This window comes from Eumetopias jubatus, unplaced genomic scaffold (assembly GCF_037043125.1).
Source record: "Eumetopias jubatus isolate StellerSeaLion01/CBP00866 unplaced genomic scaffold, mEumJub1_p1.0 scaffold_3, whole genome shotgun sequence".
Lineage (NCBI taxonomy): Eukaryota > Metazoa > Chordata > Mammalia > Carnivora > Otariidae > Eumetopias > Eumetopias jubatus.
The window spans coordinates 126464597-126490392 of record NW_028274809.1 but is presented as its reverse complement, the minus strand read 5'-3'; the positions used below and the strand labels follow the sequence as shown (position 1 = coordinate 126490392).

Below are 25796 nucleotides of genomic sequence, written 5' to 3'. Positions count from 1 at the left end.
GCTATCAGTGGCTCTGAAAGCAAAAAAGCCGAAGACAAGGCAGGAAGAAGATGCTCATGTTGTTGTTTTAATGGTGATAAACTCCTCAGCTTTTGTTTATTTGGGAAAGTCTTTATCTCTCCTTTGCTTTTGAAGGACAGTTTACCAGATACAGTTCTTGGTTGGCAGTTGTTTTTTTTTCTCTCACCTCTTTGACTATATCATTACAGTCCCTCTGGCCCGCAAATTTTGGCTGAGAAATCCACTTAGTCTTTTTTTTTTTTTTTGAAATCCACTTAGTCTTATAGGGGTTCCTTTGTATGTGATGAGTCACTTTTGCTGATTTCAAAATTCTCTGTGGCTTTTGACCATTTGAATGTCTTAGGACTCCTATTCCACCATCTTTCTGATGTCACTTCCTGGGTCTTTGCAGATTTAATCAAGTTAAGATGAGACCATTATGGTGGGCCCTAATCCAGTATGACCTACAACAAGGTGTTCTTATAGAAAGGGGAAATTTGGATACAGACATACACAAAGGAAATACAATGTGAAGACACACAGGGAGAAGACAGCCATGTGACTACAATGATGCCAAGGAAAGCCAAGGATGGCCAGCCAAGAAGAAGCTAGGAAAGATGGTCCCCTGGTGTTGTCACAGAGAGCATCATTTGCTTGCTGACAGTTTGATTTCAGACTTCTAGACTCCAGAACTATGAGACAATAAATTTCTGTCATTTAAACCACCTAATTTTTGGGTTTATACTTTGTAATACAACAACCCTGGGAAACAAATACAAGAGCTCCTTTTAATAAACTGAGTTGCACTGAGGATTTTCTCCCACTCACCAAGATAATATGCATAGACACAACTACTTCTGAGTGGTTCCTATTCTCTCCACAAGAACAACTAAGAGGCTGGAAAAGGGAATACAAAAATACATCAGGGGTTATGGAGCTAAAAGGAATGCTTCTTTTGAGAAATTTGTTGAAGTATCCCAAACTTGAACTTGATAGTGTAATATCAAAAGTAAAATGTCTTGCAGTAGACAGTTGCTTATTATTTCTTACATGCTCAATAACGTCACAAACTCATCTCTTCACCTTGGTGATCTGACTTCTGAGGAGTTTTTAAAGTTCTTTTATCTTCCAATTTTTTTCGCTTAAATAAACATGGATGCAAGAAAAATAAAACAAGAATTAAGCAAATTAAAAAATTATATATAGGAGTGTTGTGACATTTAAGCAAAGTATGTTTTAAAGACCCAAATGTGTAAATACCACTATCACATAAAATAGAAATATAACTGAAATATTGAAATGACCAATCAGCACTGAAATGATTTATATAGCACTGAAAATGTTTCTGCTTCTAAAATAAATATCATATTTATTTCTTGTTTTTCTTTTATTTGTACAGTATTTTAGTGGACACTAGTTTTTGCAACAGAACTGAGCCAACACTGAGCTCGACATTCCACTCTTCATGTAAAGCATAAATAAATAAATAAATAAAATGCCCTTACTTTCTTTCTACTAATTGTAGAAGTTGTAAATAAAACTTCCTTACTTCCTTTCTACTTGCATTTCTAGGACTAGAAGTTCACTTTCCTTTGGTATCTCTTTTTTTTCAGAAAGGAAGAAAGTTTGTCATTTCATAACAGCAGAGAATAAGAAACCAAAAATGTGGTTGCCAGGCCAATTCAAGATGCACTCAAGAGCCAAGTGACACATTCCCATATGCAAACCTCAGGCATAATGTATGCAAATTTCCACATGTCATCAACCTTTGAGGTCAAAACCATAATGGCAAATGGTGAATCCACAAATGCCTAGGGGCTACTGTAATTAAAGGTAAGCCCTGACTGACAGTAAATATGGATGATGGGACGCTGTCCAAATCATACCAAGAGAAGGTTATCAGGGAATTTGCAAGATAGCTTTCTAAATGGGGTAATTGGGTGATGGGCATTAAGGAGGGCACTTGATGTAATGCTCACTGGGTGTTATATGCAACTGATGAATCACTGAACTCCACCCTGAACCTAATAATACACTATATGTTAACTAACTTGAATTTAAATTAAAAATAAATAAATAAGTAATGCTGGGGTCCTACAGGATAAATGCCACCTTGAACAAATACTTGGAAGATACCAACACTAAATATCATGCATTAATACTAATTTCATATTTTAAAAAAATGAAACTAAGAAAAGCAAGAGTATTGAAGAAGAATACATTTATTACTTAGGAGATTTTTTAATTTATAGAGCAACTGGAAAACAATACTTAAAAGTGCATTAGAACATAAAAGCGCTAACTTCTGTCCCCATCAGATCTTTCTAAGAAAAGCGTTTTCAGTGTGTGTTCTTTATTAAGAACATTCATCTTCATGCCAATCAGTGCCACCAGTTGGTTTTAAACTCCATGGTAACAACATTAACTACTAGAAATACCAAGAGTAGCAATAAAAATAATAATTATAATAAATGCCTACTTGGGGGAAATTTTCAGCTCCTTCAGGATTTTGATTTCTCCTTTGTCTCACGGAGGCAAATTATAATAATTGTTTTGTCAGTTGCTACTGGAGATCTTTTAACATCATATCACATCAGTTCAGAGATCCCAAGTCTGTCACTCAGATAATGAACTGTTTGGTACCCTGCAGGAAGCTGAAGCTTCCTGATTCCTTCCTTTGAATCCTATGGAATAAAACAGCATTCCCTTGACACAGCACTTCTCCAGTCCCACAATGCCTCAGGGTTGTTTTCAATCAGATATATTGAAAGGATAATGCCTTTTATAACAATGATGGGCTGGGAAACTCCGTATGTGAATTTAAGAGGTTGGAGGAGTCCACACAGTGATTTCCCATTCAACAGTAACTGACAATTCTTATGTAATGGAGAATAAAATTTTATCAGTAAATGGGATTCATGGGGAATAACGAATTAACTGTTTCAGTAATTTAAAAAAAAAAAAAACAACCTGTTCTAACTTACCCTTTAAGCCAGTGAGTAGCTGTGTAGGAGCAAGAATAAATAATATAGGTCAAAATGGAAAAACAAGAAATTTCTAGAAAGTCCTTTCTCTTTGGGAATTCTATCAGAACAGGGGCAGCGTTTTCCCTGTTCATTACCACTGCATCTTTAGCATATTACTCAACATGCAGTCAACATGCAATTAACAACTGTTGAAAGACTGGAGGAGAGGCATGGCGGCTATCATAAAAGATCTTTATACAGTTATTTTTCTTTTAAGATTTTATTTATTTGACAGAGAGAAAGCGAGCACAAGCAGGGGGAGCAGCAGAGGGAGAGGGAAAAGCAGGCTTCCCGCTGAGCAGGGAGCCCGATGCGGGGCTCAATCCCAGGATCCTGGGATTGTGACCAGAGCTGAAGGCAGACGCTAAATGACTGAGCCACCCAGGTGCCCCTACACAGTTATTTTGACACAATCTTATCTTGATATTTTTATTCCATCTGTATATTTTTATTATAGTCCAAAATGAAAGATAGGAGAGAAAGGATAAGTATAATTATTTTCTCCATTAATTAACCATGGTGTTTGGAAACAACACCGTGCTAGGGGTCAGATGACTTCTGGTGGGATGACCCTATCCCTGTCATAATGTGACTATGAATTAGTCAAAATCTGAAGTTCAGAGAATAACATCTTGTAAGAGTTTATCACAGATGAAGTAATCTTAATAGCAACATATACACTGCAATTAGCAGAAGTATTAGTATGCTTTGTGCTTATACAGTACTCTAGCATTTATAAAATCCCTCCATTTATTATCACTCCATTTGCTCATCACAATGATGCCACAAGAAATAAGGAGCTCAACCATAAAATAAAAAACATGTTAACGTTGAGTCCTCTAAAATAAAACATGGGCATTTTCTAACAGCTTTTTTTTTTTTTCAGGGTTAATTGCATACCATACAATTCACCCATTTTTAAGTGCAAACTTCAATGGTTTTTAGTAAATTTACAGTTGTAAAACCACCAAAATCCAATTTTGGAACATACTCATCACCCCAGAAAAATTCCTTGTGCTCATTTGCAGTCACATCTTGTTCCTACCTGCAGTCAACCAAACGGAAAAATAACAAAAGAATGTTTTAGTATATATGTATGTCCCACATATTTCATAGGGCACACTTATACCAAAATATTTTTTACCATTTATCTGAAATCCATATTTAACCAGAGACCCTGTTTACCCTACCAAAACATGGTCTTTTAAAACCTTTTATTTTTCTTTTTTAGTATTGTTGATGGATTTATACATACTTATTCACAATCCCTTCATTGGTAACAAAATAGGCTCTTATAAGATGGCTGACCAAGGACTTATACTTGTACAATTCTTCCTACATAAATCACCATTAGAACAACTAAGGAGTTCTAAAAATCGGTATTTCTAAGGAAACTAATCCCCACATCCCCTTCGCATGTGAGGGCAGCTACCAGAGGACTTCAGGCAGAAGGCCAGGCTCGGTGTTGCTCTAGGATGTTGTAAGTGTTTACAATTCTACCTGATGTGTCCTGAGGCAGGACACTTCTACCTCTGGCATTCTTTAAGGCACTTGTGCATTTTAAAATTAGCTACAGTACACTGCCTACTTGCCACATCCAGTGAAGGTGTGACCTCCTACACATACTGCCTCCAGTAGACAATCTGTTCAGGGAATGGTTAAGTCAAGCAACGCGGGAACCACAAAGAAAAGATTGCTCCACTTTATTAATACTATCATTGTACTGGAGACCTGAACCTTCACGCTGGGACTGTTTAGTCACTAGAGACTTGTTTTTTGTTTTTGTTTTTATTTTTTTAATCAAATACAGGCTTCCACTGAAGTATGAATGTTAGGTTTCTCACAAGATGAGGCCAAACAAATGTTAGGTTGAAAACAGTCTCAATGATCTCCTTCAGTCCCTATGCTGTGGTTCCTATCTGTTTCCCTCATTGTCTAACCTCAGCTTAGTCATTCAATCAATCGGTCAAGAAATACTTCCCGAGGGTATTGATTTGAAAACTAGACATTTTGGTGGGATATAGAAGTTCAGGATAGTGTTTGGATTTTGTTCTCCTTTTTGGTCCTGGGGCCAAGCTCAGTGCCCAGGCGGGTTGGCACCCAAATTCATGTGCCAAATAAATGAATGCATTCACCAGTGAAAAGATAGAAACAGTTCTTGCCCTTGACAAGTTTACAGCCTATTTTACCAACCTTTCTCAGCAAAGTTTTGAAGGGCAGCAGAGAAAGTCAGGCCACAAGAATCTCTGCAGTTCTAGTTTTCCTTTACTTTATGTTTTTGCTTTAATCTTGAAAGCTTGAATCTTGAAAATCGTTTGATTTCCTACTTTAGCCCTCTGACCTGAAACAGGAGGCAAAAACACGAAATGCTTCTTCTGTGGTTCACTTCAGGGGGCGTTATCAGTCATCCCCAACCCTAGAAGTTCCTGACTAATTTTCCTCAGACTGAGGGAACCACTTGAAATGGCAATATCCCTTCTTGCCTGGGCTTACAATTTTCTTTGGATTACATGGAAATCTCATTTAGATCAATTTATGGTAGATCAGTGCCCTGACAATCCAAATCCCTAAATCAAAACAAAACAAAAGCTAGGCAGCCACAAAACGGCACGTGACTAAATTTACTGTTTGAAACTAATGCAAACTACTGAAAGCTCAGTTATATGTTAGCCTAGTGATCTTGTATTATTGGTACTTTACTAGTATTTAATAATTACCAACATCATTTAATATTTAGTTAATATAATCTGTCATAAAAAGGACTATAGCTTATTGGACATGTAAAATGGTGCAGCTTCTATGGAAAACAGGATGGAGGTTCCCCCCAAAGTTAAAACAGAATTATCATATGATCTAGCAGTCCCACTCCTGGGTATTATCCACACTTGATCTTAGCCAAAAGGCCGAGAAGAGATCTTGGGTATTATCCAAAGGAACTTAAAGCAGAATCTCAAAGAGATGCTTGCACACCCATGTTCATTGCAGCACTATTCACAATAACCAAAAGACAGAAGCAACTCAAATGTCCATTGACAGATGAATGTATAAATAAAATTATATATATATATATATATATATATACAACATAATATTCTTCAGCCTTTAAAAAAAGAAGGAAATCCTGTCTTGTGCTTCAAACCCTTTCATGAATCTCAACATTCTGCTAAGTGAAGTAAGTCAGACACAAAAAGACAAATACTATATGACTCCACTTATATGAGGTATCTAAAGGAGTCAAAAGAAAAGAAACCAAAAGTAGAGTGGTGATTGCCAGGGCTGGAGAAGAGGAAAATGGGAAGCTGTTGTTCAATGGATATAGAGTTTCAGTTTCCCAAGATAAAAAAGTTCTAGAGATCTGTTGCACAGCAATGTGAATATAGCTAGCACTTAAAAGTGGTTAAGATGATAGTAAATTTTATGTTATGTGTTTTCTAAACACAATTTTTAAAAAAGGACACATTTAGTTATACTGAGACCTAATATTTTCTTAGTTATAAGAAAAAAGATCGAAGGTTAAGCTTTTAAACCCTATAATCTCCATATAAAATGAATCTTGTAGACTGGACAGAGATTATTTCCAAATTTGCATTGGAGATTGATGCTAAGCATGCATCACCGTGTGTGAATCCTAAAAGGGAGAGTTATTTAAAATAGATTAAATGATGTAGAGTAAAACTTCCAAAAGCTGTAATTGAAAGTGTCAGAAACATTAGCTTCGAAACAAGTAACATTTAATCACATAGATTATACAGAAGCATAAATTTTTGTAGGTTGTTTTCTTCAATCAAATTTACATTTTAATCTGCTGAGACTGTTCATCACTTTTGGCTGTCTGGTACCAAGCAACTTGTCAGAACTTATAAATGCAAACCGCCTACTTTGGGAATAGGACTTTTCCTTTAAGCACAAAGATGATGAAAGTTTAATTAGAATACTTCAAGACAGCAGGTGTCTGAGAGTGGTGAGATTAAAATAAAGGGCATTTTGTCTATCTGTATTTCTTTAGCTACTAAATGTTAAAAATTATAATCACTCATGCCTATAAGACAGCTTGAAGGGCCAATAAAATGTAAAACTTTTCAAAAATGGACACTTGCCAAAGGAGAGAATTTGACAAGATATATACTGGGGTTGGGAGAGGGAAGCCATGAGACAGACGGATACTTTCTTCAAGGGTTAGGCTGGGAGAGGACAGTTATTGGTCATTTTGGAGGACTTGCTAAGATAGGAGGGTTCCAAGGAGAAAGAACCCTCATATGACTGCAGATTTTGGCAGTTCTCTTAGGTAAGTATTAAATTCTAACTGTCCATGGAATTTGTTTTCAATATTACCAGGTTCTGGAGCAACTCTCAGTTGGACTATCAATAAAGCACAACTACATGTGGTTGCTGAGGTCATGGTAACAAACTGTAGTTTGTTGTGCACGGGTTTATGTGTATTCTTTTCCATGACACATGTGCCACCAGGTACAAATATCATAAGGTAGAATAGGTGAAAAATGTGGGTGAATCTGTACAAAGGCAGAACCTTCCCAGAACATCCATCTTTGGGCCAACAACAGCAGTGGCATGGATTTAAATGTTATAGTGAGTCACATCACAGAAGATGTGGCATAAATGGCTGCCATTGTTATTTAGTGCATGAGAAAGCCGTTCCTTGGGAATGGCCAATGAGGAGACCATAACGTCACCAACAAGCATGTACTGCAACCTCCTAATAAAGCATCATATCATGCTAGTGCCTGAGTGACCCAACCTGGAGGAATTCATCCCTGTCCTCCACAGAGTGAGGTAGATATCCACTGGAGATATATATCTGGAACTGGAGAACAAGTATCATGAAGACTCAAAGAAAGAATAAATTATTTCCTATTAGAAATTATTTTATACAGAGACCCTGTCTTACCCTTTTTCTTTTTCTTTCTTTTTTCTTTCTTTCTTTTTTCTTTCTTTCTACTACTGGGAATCTATCTCAATGGAATAAAAAATATGATACTTACATTTCATGAACATAAGGATAGTAATTAATAGCTCCTTAGTTCCATGATAATAACAGTAAACTCCAAAATCTATTTACTTTAGCACCAGGGTAGGATAAATGTTACTCATAAGCCTAGTACTGAGTGGTAATTGTAAGGGAGACCAGGAAGGCACAATTAGTAGAATTCTTTGCTTATTATTCCTTGGTTTTTAACATTGTTCCCCTATTCCCTGTGCTCAAACAATTCCTTACAGCCCAAGGGAGAATGAGTTTACCAGATAGCTTCTCTCTGTTACAGTAGGAATCAGCACAGACAGGCTGGGGGAAGGGTGTTGGGCAGTTTAAGATGAGCTCAGTCTTGGCTCCCTTGAGTCTAAGATGTTCATGGGCCACCCAAGTGGAAGTATAAAAGAAGAGCTTGCATATTCACACCCAGAGTTCACAATGGAGATCTAGACAGAAGACAGAGGTTGATGTACGGAAGATAATTGATGTTGGCACACCAGGTGAGTTCACCAAGAGAAACCATGCAGTGTGACATGAGAGGAGGTAAAGAGTGGAGCCCTGTATGCTGGTGTTTGAGTTTCCCAGAGAGCAGCCCTTGACACAGAGTTTGGTGCTCAGGATGTGTATTGAGGAGTGCACTTGAGATCCACACCTGCAGAAAGGGTGTGGAGGAAGTAGGGTTAGGAAGAAGGAGAAGTTGAGCTGCAATGCCGCCCCCAAAAGGGTCCCTCCAGGTGGAATGACCTGTCAGAGTCATCCTATATTTGGCCCAAATTACCAGCCCTTTATTCTCTGCCTTCATCAGTTAATCACTGGATATGTGTCCTGGAAACAATGTGGACCTTACGTGAGAACCTTCTATGCAACTGAGACCACACCAGGCTGAGCTGAAAGCAGTCCCTGTCTGTACTCTCAGCAGTTACAGTAGCAGGTCCCTGCCTATAGAGGAACCCAAGCAGCACGTCCCCATGTCCACCACATTGAGAAATGCAGAAATGTAAGGGGTGAGCAGAGAAAGAAAAGCCTAAAGTTTAGAAGTTCTAAAGAGCAGGTAGAGAAGTAGTAGGGCAATAAATAGCTTGTGTGGTGTTGTGGTGTTGGAAGTGCTGGAGGCCAGAAGAAGAAGGAAGGAGTGGGCAACAGTGTTAAGTGCTATTTTTTAAAAAAACAAGTAAAATAAGGACCATCAAGTGTAGATAGATGTCAAGAGTTTATAGCTACTAATAGAGGAACAGGGTTCGAGGAGCCATTGCTTTACATGAAGATGAAGTACTAATGGTCCAAATATGGCATGGAGTATTAAAAGTTACTGAGATTGGGCGCCTGGGTGGCTCAGTTGGTTAAGCGACTGCCTTCGGCTCAGGTCATGATCCTGGAGTCTTGGGATCGAGTCCCGCATCGGGCTCCCTGCTCAGCAGGGAGTCTGCTTCTCCCTCTGACCCTCTTCCCTCTCGTGCTCTCTATCTCTCATTCTCTTTCTCAAATAAATAAATAAAATCTTTAAAAAAAATAAAAAATAAATAAAAGTTACTGAGATTAAATCTTAGCCCAAAACTATGTGGGGTTGGAAAAATAGGCCAAATCCACTTAAAAAAGCCAGTTCAGATCCAGTGTCTTCAAGGGAATGTCAGGTTTCAGATAAGACAAGAGTTCCAAGTGGTTTCCAATATCAAAGGTTTGGTTTACCACATCGAATATTCCAAAGCACAACAGGAATGCTTAGAAGGGGAAGGAGGTAAGGAAGTGGAAGGAAGGAGAAGGCAGGGGAAGGGCAATGAGCAATATGATTTTGACCCAGGTGAAAGTGTTTACCCAGCAGCCTGGAGTGGAGTAAGATTACAGGAAAGAAGGAATGCTCACAGGGGCTTCCAGTGCTTTGGATGGGAATGTGAGGCATGGGAGGATTTCTAACCTCAAGATTGCCAAAATTATTTGTTTCCGCAGGCCCAATCTAAAAAGGCCTCTAGGGAAGGAGTGAATCATTTTGCTTGATTGAGGGTGTTGCAAGGGATATCTCAGGTGAATGACAACTGGGTTGACTTGTTTTCAGGATTCCTACAAACATTAATTTCAGCAGAAGCCCTCAGTGGATGGCAGGACTTTTGGAAGGCATCAATGTGTGTATTCCATTATTTTACAAGATTTTTTTTGTTTTGGTTGGGGGAAAGAGGCAGGGGGAGAGACTCTTTCAAGCAGACTCCCCACTGAGCGTGGAGCCCTATGCAGAGCTAGATCCCAAGACCCATGAGATCATGACCTGAGCCGAAACCAAGAGTCTGTCATGCTTCATGGACTGAGCCACCCAGGCGACAACAACAGGCATATCCTTAAAGAACTATCACAATGGCAAAATTCCTTTTTCCCTTTTTCTTCCTCTATTTTGTTCTGTGTATTAAACAATAAATATTTATTGAGAATTTATAGCTCCAGATAGCTGTCCTAGAGCTTGAAGATACAGAGATAAATAAAGCACATCCTCTGTCCTCCAGATGCTCAGAGCACAATAATTCTGGCATAGTTATAACTGTCAAGAAAAATGCTATACGACAGTCATGCAAACAAGCACTCACAACCTGGAATAAATCAGAGCCAGTCAGATATCAAGCTGTTGATAATTAAGGATTTTAATAAAAGTTGAGAAACATCCCTTGGCACCATTCTCCACACATTTCCTACTTCTGCGGCTCACTGCTGTCAGGTGTAACATTTCAAAGATATTATGCGAGGAAAGGACAGTGAAAGTAGAGTCAGTGATAGATGTTTAGAGAAAATACCTGCATAATTATTATTCTACTCATTGCCACATCCATTCTGGAAAAGCATAACATGCCAACTGTTTTAGCCACCTACCGTCTAGTCAGGCTTCCCACTTACCAGGCTAGAAGGGATTACTTGTCTTTCATGGATCATGATTGATCTTCTTGTTCCATCCTCCACTTCCTTTCTTCTAATCAGCTTGCAAGTGTTGGCAGAACACTCCAGACCAAGGGCTGATCCGGGGGCCAACCCCCAAACTAGCTCAGGGTGCCCCTCTCCCCGTGATCCATGGTCACCTCTCACCAAAACCAGGTTCTCACTAGTGTATAATTGTTCTAGCCTCACATCTTGGCAAGGGGTTTCAGTCCTCATTACCAGGGCAAATATTAAATTGCTATAATTTATTCATGAGACATTTATTGAGTGATTGCTAGGGCCCAGAAATTGTGATGAGTAAGACATGGTCCCTTCACTAAAGAATTGAGGAGGGGAAACCAACAAAATATTCTCTGAGAGCAAAATGGATTGCTTAGGGAGCAAACATGAGACATGGACAAAATCATTCCACTTACTTCTTTCATGGAATAACAAAAGCCTGAAAATAATTAACAGCTAAGGATGTAACCTAATCCCTATCATCATTGACAGGATCCCAGTGCTATAAATCAAACCCTATTTGCATGATTATACATACAAATATTTAACATACGTGAACATATATCATTCATTCATTTAGAGATGTTCAATTCTGAAACTTAAGTGTATCATGTATATATTTCACTTATTAATATTTGTTGAGCACCAATTCTGTTACAAGATGAATCAGACACAAGGTCTCTTTTAAAAAGCTTTCATTTAAATAATCAATATTAACTTTTTTATGGACCATTTTCACCAAATTTGGAAGGCATGTTTGGGATGTACTCCCTTAAAATACAGATTATGTGGCATACTGGAAATTCACTCAGGGGGACCTTAGAGAATCCCTCAACTAGATAGGCTGCCTTCCCAGATATTAGCTGTTTGGAGCCACCCATCATCTAATGGTACCTTGCTTTTTTGGAGAGAGGCATTACTTCTTCTTTGCATGCAATCTTAGCAAGATGATAAATCAAGGTATCTAGCCCTCTCACAACAGATGCTGAAGGGCCTCCTATGAGTGCTCCCCACCTCTGAGAACAGCCAGAGGCAAGCAAGTGAACTAAGACTGACCAAACAGCTTCTCTCTCCCAAGACTTAGAATCTTGAACAGAGTAATCCCAAAAAAGAATAAATTACTGGAGCTGGCTCATCCTGGTGGTGGATTCTGAGTGAGGTTGGCTGCCTCCCCTGGCAATGAGATCTGTGATAAGTTCTGATCTCTGTTTTATGCCTGGTTCTTCAGTCTTCCATGGGATTCTGAAAGTTTCCCAATGGTCTTTTAATAAATTACCTTAAAAAAAATCATCCAGCCACAATTCTGTTGCTTTCGACCAAAAAACCCTAGCTGATACCACAGGCATGTCCCAAGGACAGCTAGAGGCCCACATGGCTGCTGATGGGAAGAGATATATGAAATCACTTATACACAGAGATTTCAAATATGAGTCCCATAGTGTAACTCATCAGACATTCCAAACTCCAGACATTGGTTTGTGACAGAGCTGCTTCTCACCTGGACTCCTTGATGTAGAAATAAGGATTTATTTACTTAATGATGGCTAACAATTGTCCTGAAAATGTAGAATTCAGATACAACATAATTAAAATTCAAACGGAAACAAGGCCATTATCATAAGAGGACAAGTAAAGTGTTACGGAATGCCAAGGAAAGAAACTGAAAAAGCCAAGGAGACATCTCAAAGGAGACGACATTGAGCCAGGTGATCAAAGGAATTCACAGTTTGGGAATAAGATGAGCAAGTAAGTCACTGAGGCACGAAATTATGGACTTTGAGTAGTTAAGCTTTGTTAAAGCTTAGGGTCAGTAATGAGAAGCAATGGAAAGTCAAAGTTGGAAAGGGGGTTTGTTGATACAACTAAAGGACACATAAATCAATGGTGCGTGTGTGTATGTGTATACTACACAAAAGCAAGCACTGAACTTCATGTACCATTCTACGTGTTGAATTGTCCAGTTTTCAGCTGCATCTACTGAGTTTAGGTATCTAGCTTTAATGAATTGCAGAGAGGTTCTTTTCTCACGACTTGCTATGTGCCTTTGAGAGGTTTTAAGGAAACCTGGCACAGTTAATCTTGTGTTTGTACTGTCCTCTTTGGAAACCATTGAAATTGAGTCTAGATACTATGTCCATGAAGAACGCAGTCTGTGATGGGCACATGGCATGTGCTTGGTAAATAGCAGCTTCTTTCTCCATGACTTTCCTCATTGAATCTTTGGTGACGCATTTCCATGATCTTCAAAGTATCTTCATGGATCCTACTTTCCTTCAATTATCATTCTTTTCATAGTATAGAAATGTTTGTCATCATTGCCTAAATATCTGTTTTAAAATTTGGAAAGCAAACTAGACACAACATTCTCTAGAAGCAGAATATCAGTGGTTCTTCCCAACTGTGGTAGGTAACAAATATACAACCCAATCATAAATACAGGGTGCAAAAGATGTAACTTTATTTTCTAAAATTTGCCTTAAGTTTCAACCCTCATTCCATCAGACCCTGGCATGTGTTAAATACTCAACATCTCTTTGTTGAATGAATCAATAAATGAATGAATAAATGGTTGTGCGGGGAATTGGGCTGACCACCTGGGTAGCCTGTAGGTCAGAAAGGGGAGTGGTCCAATAAAGAGGCAAAGAGTCAGCCCAGGTCACTGAGCTCTTACTGACATAAGTAATGAATGCGGTGCCCTCAAGTCATGGGCCCTTACTGGGCAATTGTAAATTGATAGCTACATACTGCAACACCCCAAGACTTAGATCTGTAGCCTTTGGCAGCCTTTGATTCGGAGATACCAGTAATTGGGGTAATCAAGGCTTTGCTTAAACTGAAAATACTGAACCAAAGAAAACCAATTAACTTGGGAGTAGTTTTAAATCAATTTTTTTCCCTATAATCACTCTGCCTTGTGTTTCAGTTCCATGCTTTTTAAATATGTGTGAATTGCAAATGGATTTACACACAGTCTCCACTTTGACTCAGCGGGAGACAAATGCTCTTCTTAGGTTCTTCTGGTTAAGCCTGAGAGCAAAGGTCTCAGATCTCAAATGTCAAAAGTAAAATTTGCAACCTGCTTAGGACCTCAAGGTCACACTCTTCAGAAACTCATTTTTCTTTAGGATATAATCAGGACACACAATATTCCCATATTACTTCTGTGGACAGAGATTCCAGGAATTGATAGTAATTGCCCACTGTCACTGAGGGAGTTAGTAAAGTGGGCACTCTACCAACACTTGCTGGTAATGTCAGCTGTTCTCTCTATTTCTGAACTCAAACTTGTTTCCTGTGGCTCCTCTTGTCTCTCTTAAAAAAAAAAAAAAAAGGCTTGCCAGGATAAGTGCAAATAGGGAAAGACTATAGGTGAGAATTTCTCAGTTACAGGCAAGAATTTCCTCAAAATTGGAAATATCTAGCCCCTGCCTTGCATTAAATATTCAAGTTCTGGAATTTCAAATTCTGTGAACTTTCTCTTTAAGACAGTTTACAGAGTAGGTAGTCAAGGATTTACAAACATCAGAGGGCTCTGAGCAGATTCTGTCAAGGTATTATTCTTTTTAAACCACCTATTTCCTGGTTTGTAGCAGAGTGTTAAAATGATTGATGAACAAATAAGTTCATAGTAGTTGAAGCAAACAGTGCTTACCCAGCTGAACCAACTACAAATCATACATCATTGTGTAGCATTAAATCCTTTGCATGTTGCAAAAAAAAATAAAGAGCCACACAGCCACAATTCTTAATGACAACACAGAGGGAAATGGGTGATTTCTGCATCAATCAAATGGTACTGTTTTTCTTAGAAACAATTCCCAACCCAAAAGGCCTCTGTAACAGTGAGCTGTGGGCTAGATGTCTTATTCCTCCTTTCTGGGCTACTTCCAGAAACATTTGCAGTAGTACAAACACATCTTACATCCTTAATACACTTACAACTGAAGATGAAAAAAGCACAATGCACTGCTATCAAGATACTAACCTCATTCATCTTGAAATGCTATTGAAGTAGCTCATGGCTTTAGTATAGAAGAGTTTTCAAGTCAACCCTATACACATTCATTAAACACCTATATTTTCAGGGTGTGCAGCAGAGATACAGAGATGAATACAACTGAAATGCAGCCCTTGTGCATTTTATTTTACAGTTAGGGAGATGTGAGAGATAAAGAAGGAAAGAATGACCACACAGTGTGGATATATGCAATGACAAGTGTGCATACGAGAGACAGAAGAGTCCTAGAGGGGGCACTTATCACCGCTTGGGGTGATCAGTGGAGACTGCCCAGAGAAGGTGAGGTCAGAACAGGACTTTGAAGAATCGGTAGTAGGTCTCATAGTCAAGAACGTGGGTGTGCCCTCTGGGGACGGGGAGTAACACATGTAGAGCTACGACTGGCAGCAACTGGGGGCTGTTGAAATATAGAGGAAGGGGTGCTGAGATATGTTAGAATGAGGTGGAAGGTGAAACAGGAGGAAGGATTTATGGCACGGGGACCAAGAGAGCTTTACTTATTCAGATCTTCCAAAAAGTAACCATATGCTTCCCCTCTGTCTTTTGAAAATTCCTGGATTCCTTTGGGCTGTACCTGCTGGAGAGAAAAGGCTACTGGATATTGAAGGCAGAATTATTATTTTTCCAAATAAATATATTTCTCCCTCTCCGAGAAGGCTTTCTACAAAACTCAGGGTCACAATAGCCTAGTGGTTACAGCCTTGACTTTAGAGTCAGGCAGGTCTGAGTGCAATCCTGCCTCTACTATGTATGTCCTGCCACCCTGAACGCACCCAATCTCGTTTTAAAAGTTATTTAACCTTTAAATTTATGTTTCCTACCCATATTATGGCTGCTATGAGAATTAAATAATATGCACCTACCACAGTGTCTAGAGTGTAACAAGTATCAGAACACAATACCTGCTGCCATTATCATTATTTTTTTTTATTGGCAGTTGCCTAGCATAACATTGTGTTAGTGTCAGATGGATAAATAAACTGTCTCACTGTAAATCCCTCCAACTAAGCTCAATGGCAAATAGATTGGATAAGGTGGAGCCAAACTCCCCCCCCCAACTCCCCCCCACCTTAAAATGTGCTAAGGAGAGAAACCACCAGAGTCCTAAAGACAGGATTCTGTCCCCAACTTACCCCGTCACTTGCCTCCAGTGGGAACTCTCTCAGGCCCCTGAATGATTAAGCAAAAGTGCCCAGAATTATAGACAGATGTTCTCATAAAATCCTGATATGGAAATTGTGGCAGAAAATGTGTCTCCCATGGCAGCCGGCATGCTTGCATTGGGAATAGGGAGCCAGGTTTTTACATGCTGCTCCCTCATTCTGCACTCTGCAGAGGCATTTGGTAAAGTCTTGAACTTTAAATCCACAGAGTACAACGAAAATAGCTTTAATAGCAAGATCTGAGAATATTTATTCCCTCCGGAAATATTTTCTTAAACAACCTGAACTATTTATTCAATCTTGAATATTAGAAGAAAATCAGAAGTTGAGTTAAAAGTAGTGGGGTTGATAAGCCTGGTGTCTTGGAGTGCTGCTCCGTTGCCCACTCACCTCTGTGGGATCCAGGAAGCTCTTCCCAAGATGGATTTGAACAGCACTGAAAGCGATTTGGTTTAAAAACCACAGATTGAAACAGAGACAATTGGAATTTGGATGCTCCTTAGGAAGAGACGAAACCCAAGGACAACACCATCATCAGCCTTGCACTCAAGAACACTTACCAAAAGCAGCCAGACAAGACTGGACGTCCATCACAAGATCTCAATCACACGTCCTACTTCAAGCCTTTGAGAGGAGCCAATTCCTTGATATTACAACCAGGAAAAAAACTGGCTAAAAAAAACAGGCATTCAGGAACCAAGAATTCAAATGTGGTTTCAGAACCAAGGATCCCTATACCCAGAGCAGAGCAGAGCAGAGTCCATGAATTCCTTGGCAGATGGCCCAGATGGAAGACCAGGTCTGACAGCTCAGCAGCACCAAATTAATCTGTCCACTCCCCTGGGCGGGTCTCATCATTTTGCTTCCTCCGATTCTTTCAGCAGGAACCAAGCCTTTCTCCCTGCTCCTCTCCCCTCCCATGCGTCCTCTGTCCCTTGTGTGAGCCAAGGACCAAGTGTCACGATGGCGCAGCCCACGCAGGCTATGCAGAGAGGAGAGAATTCTCCCTCTCCTCAGACCCTTAGGAATCACCTGCCAATACCCTCGACTTCAGGAGGGGACCTCTCGTATACTCAGACTCCCTTGTGGCTCCCAAACCAAGAAAAATGCCAGAATCACGAAGAACAGACTGGCACAGGAGTACTGCCGTTGAAGGGTTATTGTCAGCCTCATCCTGAGCACCAAGAACATCAGCTGCAGGGTCTGGAGCAAGTGGACATACCTTACATTCTGCAACGATGGGACGAGCTCTGCCCGGCTCTGGCTGCAACATGGGATCCTCGAGAAGGGACACACTGAGACACACATGGCTGCAGCACACCATCAACTGGAGAACCATCCCATTCCTTCAGCCAACTGCACCAGCAGTGTGTAGAAACCTCAGGCATTATGTCAGCTCCTGTTATCCACAGACGTTCGGGAAAAGGTACATTTCCTGAGTCCCTAATCCACAGAAAGAGAACCCTCCAGGACCCCAACTGCGCTTCATTGAAAATGATTTTCAGGCTGTGTTCCATATGCTACAAAGCTCACCAGGGCCTGAGTTTCAGAAGGAAGAAGTCATTCTCAGAACCTGGTCCAGGCCTCTCTTTTGATGCAGAATCAGTGCAACTTAAAGGACAGTGAACAGTGAAGTCGTCCTATCTGGGACAAGATTAATGCAAGAGGAAGGAGAAAACAATTGGAATCCCAAATGGAGGTTTTAACTTTTTGTGGGCAGTGGTTATCTTCTGTACTCCCTTCACTGAGAAAGCTGCATACAGCCTCTGGAAGCACCGCAGGCATTAGCGAGCACACAGGTCCGCGGAATCCTTCTGAACGAAGACACATACTTTTCTGACAAACATGACCTCCTCTCTGTAATTACCATGTGCACCAATCTGGAACATCCATGAACCATAACCAAACCCAAGTGAAAATAGGTCTACAAGGGACATATCAGCACTCCTCTCCTATCAAGATGGGAAAGCTAACTTGAAATTAATTTATCATGTAGAAAATGAAAGGATAGTATATTTCCCAATGATGTGAGTTCATAAAAGTGAGCTTTTCTCCAAAGCTCTGAAAGCTTTAACTAGAACTAGAAACTATCTCAGTATCTACCAATAAGGGAATGATTAAATGAATTAGGACCAATCCACGATACTGAGTATTCTTTTTTTTTTTAAGATTTTATTTATTTATTCATGAGAGACAGAGACAGAGAGAGAGAGGGAGAGAGGGAGAGAGAGAGAGAGAGACAGGCAGAGGGAGAAGCAGGCTCCCAAGGAGCAGGGAGCCTGATGCAGGACTCGATCCCAGGACTCTGGGATCATGACCTGAGCCAAAGGCAGACACTCAACCATCTGAGCCACCCAGGCACCTGAGTATTCTTCACTTGTAGTTTTTTCCTCTATTTTAAACATAAAAAATTTTACAATGAAAATACAGTAGTGACACAACTACTTAATGTATTTCTACATTTTTAGGTTTTTCACTTATATTCACACATATGTGTGTGTGTGTGTGTATATATATATATACACACATATATATATATATACAGGAAATTCATTTTATTATAAATTCTCAAACTAAAACCTGAGATAACCATTCTCATTTTCAGTTTTCTTCTTCTGAAATGGTAACTTTTAAAGTAGATTTTGGTGTATGAACATGTATGTGGGTTTACCTTGGTACAGTATAAATGTCTTTGAAAAAAAAAGTAGTGGGACTATTAGAGCTGATCTCCAAAGAATGAGGAATTTCTTTAGAGTAGAGAAATGGAAATGTGTCAGGCCCCTGTTCCAATAGGAGAATCGAATGTTCCTTTGTGGATGAAACTCTGTTCTGTATGAGATTACTCTGGAGCTTTACAGTGGTAACTTCCATGATTTCTGTTTTGTAAAACATGCCAGGGGCGCCTGGGTGGCTCAGTCAGTTAAGCGTCTACCTTCAGCTCAGGTCATGATCCCAGGGTCCTGGGATCAAGCCCCGTATCTGCCTCCCTGCTCAGCAGGGAGTCTTCTTCTGCCCCTGCTTGTGCTCTCTAAATAAATAAATAAATAAATAAATAAATAAATAAATAAATAAAATCTTAAAGGAAAAGAAAAAAAAAGTCCGTCTTATTAACAAGATGATACCTGGATATCTGTCACAGAAATGAAAGTGCCTTATCATTTTGTAAGTATATTCTGCATTGCCAAAATACATATCTTGTGCCTTCTCTGCTAGCTCTCCTTCACCAAGTTCTGGGGCAGGATTTTCACACTCTTTTCATGCATTCCGTGGGAGCATAAGGTCAATGGTAAGAGCTGAATGCCAACACTACACTTCACCAAAGTTAGTTTATGAATTAAACTTTCCTGCCTAACCGCCAGATCTCTACCACCCTAGCCATAAACAATCAACAAATATTTGGGGTTGTCTAGTTTTATGTCCAAAACTGTGCTAAGTACCATGCAGAAATGCCAATGGATAAATTATGCTCTTTGAGATTAAGAATTATGTAAGGTTATGAGGGGAAGAAGGTCACAGAAATTAGCATGCAAAACCAAGAGCAAACAACAGAGTCAAAGCAATGTAGTGGTGTTGAAAAAGCTGAAAATTTAAAACAGAGTATGCAAGGTTTAAAAGCTTGTTATGTGACTTAGTACTTGTGAAATCACAGTATTAATTTTATTGTGCTAAGTTTTAGTTTTCTCAGTTCTAAAATGGGGGTTAGGCTTATGGGAGTGCTATAGGATCAAGCACAATAATCTACGTAAAAAAGTGTTTTGTAAGCTTCAAAATCCCGTACAACAGTTAAATATTATTATAAGCACCAAATCCTATGGTATATACTTTACATATACTTTTAAGTTTTTCTAAAACAGTGAGCACTGACTGATTTGTCATATCTAGCTTAACAAGTTAGTATACTACAACAGCAAAATTCTAAGAAATCGAGAAAATGTGTATAATTGCATCCCACCATATTGGATTTCTCATGGCATTTAATCATATTTTTATGTTTTTGATTTGGGGTCTCTTAGAGCCCCCAAATTCTTGAGAATTCAAATTGACAAATTGACTATTTTTTCAAACTATTACTAATTAGTTAGGAACCTTAGTTGCAAGACAATAGCTTTAGAAGACCTAGAAACAGCCATGATTTTAACATGATCTTGCCCATATGGATTTTGTTTCAGGAACTATTTTTGAAAATTTGATTTTTCAAGTATGGAAAAATGAAGGATCATGACCAAGTTTCAAAGGAGACCCTAGTACCACTCACACAGATTTGCACCTGCATGCATTTACACGCAAACGATTTCATTTGCATGAATGCACAAAATGAGTAATTAGGCAGCTAACTACAAGATCAGAAAATGTAAATGCTTATTAGCCCATCAACAAATTTGTGCTCATAAAAAATTTCCAATCATAGCTTATAGTCCAATTTCTTTACACCTCTTAAATATTGGCAATATTCTTATATGTTCTTTAAATTTCCAAGAATGGGGGATATTCTCCAAATAAACATACTCTCTTTAGTGTTAATCCTTCATAAACTTTTCAGTTTCAAAGAAGGATTGAAAGATGCTCTATTATTAGCAAAAATGATAAATTTCCCACAAAATCCAATGTGGTGTGTATGTGCATATAGAGGTATACGTGCACGTGTATATATGTATATATACACATATGCACACATATATATACTCGTTATTTATAGGTACATTTTTTTAAATGGAATTTTATTCCTGAAATGGATCTTACTACTTGCTCATTTCTTTGTTGTTTGGACTATAAAACTAAGAAGCAGAATAATCAAATACCTCTATTTGCATAGCTGGGGATTTGATTCTATGTCTCCTGATTCATCCTATCATATTAGGGCATTCCCTAAGCATCCTCTTGGGAAAGACAGAATATCCAAATTAGGCAGAAAGTTAAAATCAACGCCTGCAAAAATTCTCTGAAATTTTTCAAATGGGCTTTTTCTTCTTATCTTTTAACAAGATAACTTGAAAAATCTGACATAATTTGACAGTTGGAGCAGAGTCTGAGAGTTAGGGAAACTGGAATTCTTAGGTTTTATGAAAGTCTGGGGCTATAAAACCTCAAATAATGTATTTCTAGCCTTTATGTTGCCAAGTAAGGACACTAAAAAAAAAAAAAACTACTATAATTCATTCACAGTATAATTCATAAAATGAAGAAGATTCTAGTACCAAAGAAATTGAAAAGGTCTGATCACACAGAATAAAAGCCTATCTTATAAATCCAATGAATTTATTTTTGTGTAAAACTATGTAAACAAAGTTTATTTAAACACTTTTTTCTCAGTCTGTTGCAGGCAAGTTAAGAAGTTCTTCCATATGTTAAGGCAAAATTGACCTCCTCAGAACTTTCACCCATAGTACCAGCGTGGATACTAGTGTCCCTTCTAGAACACACACACACAAGTTCAGTGTCAGATCACTGGATACTTAGACAAGCACAGCATGGGGGGTAAGGCAACCAATGCTAGCAGACAAAAAGATCTAAAAGATGTTACTTAGGATTTTAGAAACTATCTGACAAAATTCCATGCCAAAGACCATTGAAATAATTGTGTCACTATCATATTTATAGCAATGACCAATGAGCACGGTGCCACTTAAAGGTAATTTTACATCTACCATTTCATATATTATTACATACTTGCATTATTGTAATAGTTACATATATGTTTGATAACTATTCTATGTTTGAAGTCTTATCAGAACTTTTTTTTTTTCCTAATGAGAAATTACAGGATGTAACGTGCAGAGTTAAGCGAGGATGCCTTAGGATAAAGTGAAGGCCACGAGAGTCCTCAGATATCATAGATTTTAACCTGTGTACCTTTGTTCTTGCTGCTCTTTCTGCCTAAAATGACCTTTATCTTACGCTCTTATGACCTTACCTTAACTTGTGAAAGAGTCATTACAAGGCTTTCCACCCTATCAGGTCCAGTTGCTTTTCCATCCTCTCCTCATTTGTACTTTATACATAAAAACATTATTGCACCTCCTGTTGGGTTTTGTTTGTGTAGGTTTCCTTAGTATACCAGAACAGCCTTATGAAGATCTTACAGTTTTCTATACATTTTATTCCATCTCAGGTTGAATGTCACTTTCTTCAGAAAATCTTCCTGCACGAGAGGGTAAATTATGGTTCATTTTTCAGTGTTAGGTCAACACTAGCACCATGCTTGTTAAAACCTGTCACCTCTTGCCTAGCTCACCCACTGGACAACAACATCCACCAGGGCATGGCACACAATGAAGCCTGTGAAATATTAGTGACTAGCAAAGTGACTTACATGTAGTCGTTACCCAAGGAAATTTTTTACATGGGATTGTTAATAGAAGTTCAATATTTTATAGATGTCCTGGAATTTATAGATTTCCTAGAGGGTAGCTAAATATGAACAATTCAATTGTCACCCCAAGTATAACAATGTGAATTGCAAAATGCATCATCACCTTCCAAAACAATTTTCTCTACATCTGTAAGGAGGGTGATCCTTCTCCATGCCACTTGAGTCTCCTTCAGGGAAGAACAGAAGTACACTGTTGTGTCTCCTAAGCCTAGCAGGGAGCTCTGCAAATAATAGGCATTCAAAAAGCAATTGTTGAATAAAGAAAAGTTTTAAAACTTCGGGGAACTATTCAAAGGCTACAATTGTATTGGTAATGTTTACATTTCTGGATGAAGAGCACCTGATGTTTGCAGTTAATTTTAATTCCTTTTTTGTAAGTCTGAAATAGTTCAGAATACAATTATTTTTATCGTATGAAAAAAATACATGACATACAGTTTACCATCTTAACCATTTGTTTATTAAAAGGTGAAAGATTTATTTGATCTTATCCTAAACATTTTTAAGTATACAGTATGGTCGTGTTTCCCGTATAAATCTTACCGTGCAACAGATCTCTAGAACTTTTTCGTCTTGTAAACCTGAGACTCTATACCCAGTAGACAACTGCCCTTCCCCTCCCCCCTTCTCAGCTCCTGGCAAGCACAATTCTACTTCCGTTTCGAAGCATTTGGTTACTCTAGGTAACTCATGTAAGTAGAATCATGCAGTATTCGTCCTTTTGTGACTGGCTTACCTCCCTTAGTGTAATGTCCTCAAGGTTCATCCATGCTGTAGCATATTAAAGCATTTACTTCCTTTTTAAGGCTGAATAATATTCCATTTTATCTACATACCACACTTTGTTTATCCATTCCTTTATTGATGGGCATTCAGCTTGCTTCTGCCTCTTGGTTATCGTGAATAATGCTGCAAGGAACAGGTGTGTGTCAGACTACGGTTTTTAAAAACCTTGGATCATCTTTGACTCACATGTTAACCAAGTTCTCAAAGCTTTTCTCCATCTCTCTTCTATCCCTGCCTCCCTCTCTAGCTGACATTTCTTTCAATCCTGTTCCGGCACTGTCTGCTTCACACGTGGAGGGCCCGAACAGTACCTTCATTTTTCTTCCACTCTTTCATCTCCTCCTACTTAGTTATTTTACACAATGCCCTCCATCCATCAACTTTCCGAAAACTGCCACGTTTATCACATTAATGCCATGTGGAAAAACTTTAGCGAACTTTCACTGTCTGTAGTAAGTGGGGACTGACTTCGAAGGTCCTCTTTCCCTTCCAGCTTTCTCAACTCTTTCCCCAACTCTAGTTTTTGCCAGTTGCCAGGCTTCCACCAGGCAGAGTGAGTACAGACAGGTGGCAGAGGGAAGGCCCCGGAGAAAGGAGCAGGTGAACCATGCCCTCAAGAAGAGGTCATAGGGCTGCAGCCAAAATTTAAGGTTCCCAGAACAAAGCCAGTGGGACACATTTGGGGTAAAATTTAAGACACACAGGAGGAGTCACATGCATGCACAGACACATATACAGACACACACACACACACACACACACATACACACACAATTTTGCAAAGATGAACAGGAAAATAAGCAATGCACATGTACACAGACACATATACATATATACAACATTCCTACGTCACTAAAAACTTATCCTGTGCATCAACTTTAATGCTGCATAGTATTCTACAGATGTATTTAAGCAGCCCTCTATTCATTTATATTTATGAGAATATCTTTTGCATAATCTGGCCATTTCCCAAAGGTAAATTCCTGAAAGTAAGCCTGTGTATTAATGGCTGTGAACAACTTTAATATTGCTGATATATATTGTTAAACTTCCCTCTGGAAGTCCATACCAGTGTATAAGAACTCTGCCTTACGACTTTTTCTCAACACAGAGTATTTTAAACCACTGCTGTATAAACCAGCCTGACCTTCATTCACAAACAATATCAGGCAAAAAAAGAATCAGCAGATATTTGAGAGAATATATTTGCAAAAATGAAAAGAACCAAGATGAATAGAACAACTAGCTCCAGTGAAAACATATAATTCAGGGGACAGAAGGGAACTTGAAAATTTCTTTTTTATATCCTCAGAGAAACATGAGCAGATATTGAAACCATAAAACATACTACACTATAGGCTGCTATGAAAAGGAACAATCACAGAAAAATATATTTATTGGTAATTAAAAAATATGATTTCCAAAATGAAAAAAAGAAATCAATGGAAGCGCTGGGAGATGCCCTTGCAGAAACCTCCCAAAATACAGAGGAAAAAAAAATGGTAGAAAATCTGAGTGACTAGTTGTCTGGAATGGCCTATCTTAATACAGAAAATAAAAACATCGTGCTAAGAAACAAGAGTCAGAGAATTAACAAGCAGGTGGGAGAAAGTACAAGGATCATTTTAAATCGGTGAGTCAGATTTTGGCAAATCAAGGAAGAGATGTTTACATGTATTGTTTAGAGTGAGAAAGGTAACCACCAGAAGAATCAAAACTGCTGCTGTCCATTAGAACTTAGGGCGAGCAGAGAAGGGGGGGTAGTGGAGTTAATTCTCCTTTCATATCAGTGAGACAAGAGATGCTGCTGATAATTTTTAATCAAGAATTAAAGATGTCTGCATATTATTTGGCATCATAGAGATAACCACCAGATTTGCTACAAGCTAAAATGAGCAATTTTAATTTAAAATTGTTACATGTTAATATGTACTCCGTGTTCTAGTTCTCTATGTTGTTGGAATTTTTTTCACTAGGTGCATATAATTATTTTATAAAAATAAAAATTACATTTCACCAAGATAAGATGATTCACCACGCTTTTCCAAACATGCATATGTACACTTAGGCTATACGGAAGCAATGCATTGGGTGTAATTTAGGAGGCAACATGTGGGAAGGATGTTGGGGGCTAGCCTTGGAAACCTCTGTGTTCTAATTACTTGCAAGAGACCCTTCGGGGAGCTTGGGAAAGCATTAAGGGTTCTGAGTATGAGGCTATTCCATGGTATACTCCATAGCTATAAACAGGTAGGACTTGCAGTTTGGAAACACATGTTTGGAAAGGGGGAGAATCCATTTGCATTTGGGGGAGTTAGTTGGAGGCGACAACAGGAAGGAAGAGCAGATAACAAGGCAGCAGATTAGACTAGAGCTGGTAAGTAAAGGATCTTTAAGAGGACAAGAAGGTAAAGATTTCAGGCTCAGGCTCACTTGTCAAAAATTATTGAAAAGAACTAGTAGCCAAATTCAAGATAAACTACTTAAAAAAAAAAAGTTTTCTGGTTTTCTCCCAGCACTTTATGTATTTGTC

General features: G+C 38.7%; 1 protein-coding gene across 1 annotated transcript; it reads left to right on the top strand.

Moving 5' to 3' along the window:
• The first annotated feature begins 16815 nt into the window (after positions 1-16815).
• LOC148164748 (double homeobox protein B-like) lies at positions 16816-17406 on the top strand. Its single transcript, XM_088021977.1, has one exon. The coding sequence runs from the start codon at positions 16816-16818 to the stop codon at positions 17404-17406; it is 591 nt and encodes a 196-aa protein (XP_087878103.1).
• Positions 17407-25796: the final 8390 nt, after the last annotated feature.

Bases quoted from the DNA above. Each gene is read 5' to 3' on its own strand.
- LOC148164748 (XM_088021977.1), top strand. From the start codon at position 16,816: ATGTGGTTTCAGAACCAAGGATCCCTATACCCAGAGCAGAGCAGAGCA.